General features: G+C 40.7%; 1 protein-coding gene across 20 annotated transcripts in view; it reads right to left on the reverse strand.

Annotated features, from left to right (window-relative positions):
* The window catches only part of N4BP2 (NEDD4 binding protein 2), a 55,244-nt gene that overhangs the window by 32,552 nt on the left and 17,399 nt on the right, over positions 1 to 5,293 (reverse strand). For all 20 annotated transcript variants that reach the window (XM_025210691.1, XM_025210704.1, XM_025210694.1 and 17 more), the window contains 2 exons: positions 1,860 to 3,102; positions 755 to 879 (listed from right to left, as the gene is read on the reverse strand). In XM_025210691.1, the coding sequence (XP_025066476.1) occupies positions 755 to 879; positions 1,860 to 3,102 (1,368 nt within the window). The remainder of the gene's footprint in view (positions 1 to 754; positions 880 to 1,859; positions 3,103 to 5,293) is intronic.

Raw genomic sequence — 5,293 nt, forward strand, 5'->3', positions numbered from 1 at the left:
TATCCCTCCCCTGCCAAAAAAGTCATTTTGGTGCAAGACAGGCAATGGCTCAGCTCTAGCTTCAGCCCCAAGCCCAGAGCCATAGCTGGAGCTGAGCTGTGCCTGCCCCAGGATGGTACTCAAATCCAAGACAATGCTTTTTTCCTCCATGCTGATTTGGTGGGGGAGGGGGGGTGGCAGGGGGGAACTCATCTTGGATTTGCATAGATCACAGAAAATGAGGGTTGAAAGGGACCTCAGGAAGTCATCTAGTCCAACCCCCTGCTCAAGGCAGGATCATCCCCAACTAGATCATCCCAGCCAGAGCTTTGTCAAGCCGGGTCTTAAAAGCCTCCAAGGATGGAAATTCCAAAACCCCTCTGGGTAACCTCTTCCAGTGTTTTACAACCTTCCTAGTAAGTAAGTTTTTCCTAATATCTAATCTAAACTTTCCTTGCTGCAACATGAATATGGTATAGCTGTATAGAAGTAGATATTGCTTAGTAAAGCACACAAATTGGAGATATTTATTATACATAACTTTAAATATGCACCTCTAAAATGGGATTTAGCACTCAAGCCCTAGCACAATAATTGTATTTACTCATGTTAATCCAAAGTCAGGCAGAAGGCAGGTATATTTTGTGACTTACAGACTAATTATATTTTACTTTTATAATTATATATTATTACAGACAAGAATTATAGAACAGACTACTTTTTATTAGCTTTCAACAGCATGTAACCAAATAAGCAGTTTGTATTTAGTTCTTACCTTGTATTTTATTCCACGCATGTGCTTCTCCTAAGCAATATGCATCATACTGGTATTGTTCATTTTTATAAAAGTAATCATCAGTACTGAGAATAATTCCACTTGGGTTATCCTCTAGCAAATTCCTATGAAAGACGACATTAAAGCAGCATTTTTCTCTTCATTGTTTGCCTCTACCCATTAAATACACATGCAGAGTCCTGCACACATATATATGGTTTGGTGTGGCCCCAGAAACACAGCCTCTGAGGGAAGCTTCAATCTCAGGGAAATACAGAGTCAATGACACAACTGTCACACTCTACTCAGGCTATAGTCATCCATGGAAAGTAACTGAAGGAAAATAACCTTGCAATGTGACTCCTTCAAATTCTGGTGCCAAATAGTCAAGAGGGAAAGGGAGCCCAAGGAAAAAATAGTATCTGTATCTAGTGAGGTACTTCTGCATCAGTCCCACACAAATTTATATTTGCTTACCTGGCATTATTAAATATCTACAGAAGTCTGAAATGGACTATAACATAACATATGTACAAAAGATCTACCTCTCAAAAGCCTTTGAACAGAATGAAAACTAAAAACTGGATCCTTCAATCTAGCAAGTTAAGTTTGCCCCCATTTAAATGGTGCAAATGAGCTGGAATTTAAACAGTTCGGAAATTTCCCCCCCCTGTGAAAGTGGGATTTTGATCTATCCAAAACTGCCAGAGTTGGCCATGTTCAACTCTACCTGCAGTTATGTCACAAGAAAGTGTAAGGAATGTCCCAGATGGACAGGAAGAGCTGACTGAACTGAACTCTAGCATAGCTGATCCTCTGGTGGCATAAACTCCAATATGAACTTTGAACCACTCGTAAAGCTCAGAGCAGGCCCCCTCCCACATCCAGCAGAGATATCCAGCAAAGACAGACCACTAAGAATTAGTGGCTCAGCTTCCTGCAGCTACAATTACCCACATACAATTTAGACAAAATAGTGAATCAGGGCATAAGCACAACTTTCTACAAATACCAGAACACTCTTCCTGGTTTTTCTCTCTTATTAAATCCTATAATCTGACTGTTAAGCATTTTTTTTATAAGCATACAATATACAATGTTCTACCTTGCCAAAAAAGATTTTCCTGATCCTGGAACCCCTCTGAGAAGAACAAGTACTTGACCTACAAGATGTGTTTTTTTTCTCATCGTGTGACAAACAGATGGCTGGTGTACTTGAGAGAGGTTCATTTTTTGGTTTCCATCTTGATGTCCCCATATCTTCAGAGAAGCATTGCTATCTTGGACATTTGAAACAACTGAAGAGGAAAAAGGCACTCCTTTTCCAAAAGTCCTAAAATCAGAAGCAGGTCTCCACTGTCCAGGACTGATAGCAACTGGAGTTACAAAGCTGTGACTTCCACTTAACGGATATAACTCAGAAGCTATTGGATTCCAAGGAGGCTGATGAAGTTGCTGTGGTGATATAGAAAAATTAAAGTTACAACTATGCTCAAACTGCTGAAAATCTGAGAGATTTAATGGTTTGAAACTGGATCCTTCAAAAGATGTAAATGCATCAGGGATAAAAATGTTTCTATGGCCACTGCATGCAGCTATATCCTTTTCCTGTTGTTCATAGCATTTTGAACTGGAATTTCCAAAAACAGCTGTTCCAGATTCTAGAAGTTCATGGGAGGACTGACCAGAAGTACAGTTCAAACTTTCATCATTGGAAACAACATTTTGCATTTGATCGGGATTTTTATGACCCATTTCCCAGTTTCTTAGTTCAATGATTTCTGGAGCTGCACCATTGTCAGCATGTATATCTGGCAGCCTACAGTCTTTTAATACCCGTGTAAAATTGTCCATGTCAGCTGATGATCTCTCTTTCGTTTGAAGGCTTGATTGACGTACTCCTGGCTGAGGAGATTTGTAACACTTTGCACTACATGTAAAGGAGAAGTTTTCTAACTTTGCATTGTTTTTCTCAGATTGAAAAAGCATGCCATTACAGCCTAATGTGGATTTTTTCCATTCAGGAGATTCAGTAATGGCAATAGAACTACTGTATTCAGTAGCTTGCAATTTGTCCTCCAGTGTGTATTTCTCAAAAGCATTTTGTATCAAAGAATCCAGTTCTTCAGTCAACTGAATATCAGGCGATAGGACCTTTTCTGTTTCTTTTTTTAAATTTACAGGATCTTTTTTTGCAGAACTTTCTATCATTGCTTCATTTGCAAGAGACCTTTGCTGCTGAACAAGAGCTAGAGATGATGCTACTGAATCAAACCCTGAGACTTCTGAAGATGCTACACCGTTAGCAGCTGTAGACAGTTCTAGCAGCCAATCCATTGCATGTTCAACTGTTAAAGTAAAGAAAATAAGATGTGATCAAGAGAAACAACAGATGCTAATTTTGATTTCATTTAAGTAAAGTTTTACAGTCTATATTACAGGAAATATTAATTTGTTATAACAGCATTTAATAAAATGAAGAGAAAACAGAATTTACTATACTTTCTCCTAAATCTCAATAAAACCTAATGCTCACTAGAATTAAAGACTCAACTGAATTTGCACAGACTGCAAAATAACAACACAATATGACTGAAAGGTAGTTAAACTGAGAAGCTAAATTTAACCTTGGTGAGGAAGGAAAAGATTACATTGGATAATTAAACAGACACTTGAATTTAATCTACCTTTCACAGAAAAAATAGAAAGAAATGGACAGAAATAATCACTAAGAGAGAATTATAGAGATACACAGAAAAAAACGTAAGCATAGAAACTGTGTTGTTGCATCCAAGAGCATTTAAAAATGGCATAGCTTAGGGCTGTCCAACTTCTCAGTGGCCAAGGGCCACACTCCACATATTCCACACCAATCAGGGCTGCACATCTTGGAGGCCACACTAGTGAGAGCCACAGACCCCTGGGTTGCATACCCCTACCCCACACTGTGCAAATGGTCAGCCTCTGCCACATACACTACTGCATGACACTGCAATCATGCCCTGCCCTCTTAGGCAGAAGCAGGAAGCCAAAGCTGATGGAGGAATGGGAGCCTAGAGACCCCAGTTGCAGAAGCAGCTAGAGAGGTACAGGGAACAGCAAACCAGGAACCCAAATGCTGCACATTAATCTGTCACAGACTGTGCATGGGCCCCAGGCCACCAGTTGGACAGCCCTGGTATGAAAATCCAGTTAACTGCACCATTTTTATAAAGCTAAAAAACTAAGTTTATAGTGTTAGCAGTTGTTATGAACTTGAAAAGCAACAAAACTGCAAATCAAACTTTAAAGCAATGATTCTCAACCAGGGTGCCATGAGATCCTTTGAAGAGTGCTTCAGGATGCCACACAACGTTAGCACTCTTAGGTGTGCAAATGATTCACAAGATAAACCCAGAGATGTTAAACAAAAATCCATAGTGTCAAAAACCATTCTGACCTGTTATGATCTTTCTGTGCTCTTTGCAAAGAAAGAATTACTGTATTATTTTTCTGCTTTAAGGACTTGGGAGAAGAGCTTAACATTACTAAAATAAGCTAGAACTTAACTGTTTATTCCAAAGGGATATGTAGTTGTTGTTATCTATGTAGAAAAACCCTATTTTAAATTCAGATCCTTTGGCAGGGCTGGGTACATGATCCCTTTAATCAAGAGAAAATACAGGTTTCCCTCGCTTTATGCAGGTTCTATATGTGCAAATTTGCTCTTATGCAATGACCCATTTTATACCAAAAATTTGTTATATGCGAGGTAATTTCACACCTATGCGATCTGTGTGGTGGAAACCCAGAGTCAACTGCTTTGTGCGGTGCATTGTGGGCGTGATAAGCACCAAAATATAGTCTCCTGTGTGGATCTGTGCTCCTTGCTCGTTGTCTACGACATGCGTTTCTGTAGTTGCTAGCCCCATTATGATAGTGCCCTGTGCTTATGTGTACTGTCTGCTGTTGGAGAATACCAAAATTGTCTTGTAAAAGAGGTAGAAATGGGTCTGGGGGGGCAGTACAGTCGAGGTCTTGGAACATATGCCTATTTCTTACATTGTAAAGTGGGTTTCCTTTATGTGAATTCAAGTTATGTGCCATTTTCCAGGAACGCATGTACAGTATAAAGCGAGGGAAACCTGTATTTAGCTTTTCCTCAGTCTATTACGTCAACTACTCAAAACAATAGTTTATGGGCTGATGTACTAATGTAGTCAAAATTCTAATATTATAAAAGACTTAGTCTGTCTGCCAGTAACACTTTACTTGCACTCTGACTGGTTGCTTCGGCAGCCAAGAGTGCTCTGGAGAAAAAAAGGCACATGGCAGAGCACCGCCATAACAGCGGGGACTGAGGGGCCAGAGCAGGGGGGGCGAGGCCAGCAGAGCTGGCCCAGCCCCCAATGCCCTGCTCTTTGGAGGCAGAGGGGGACCATGGGGACCGGAGTGCCGCCACGATGGAGGGAATGGAGTGGGAAGGCAAGGCCAGTCCCCCTCCCGCACCACCCTGCTCACTGGAGTCAGAGGCTGGAGTTCCCCCCACCCCCACAACAG

Source organism: Alligator sinensis, unplaced genomic scaffold (assembly GCF_000455745.1).
Source record: "Alligator sinensis unplaced genomic scaffold, ASM45574v1 scaffold246_1, whole genome shotgun sequence".
NCBI lineage: Eukaryota > Metazoa > Chordata > Crocodylia > Alligatoridae > Alligator > Alligator sinensis.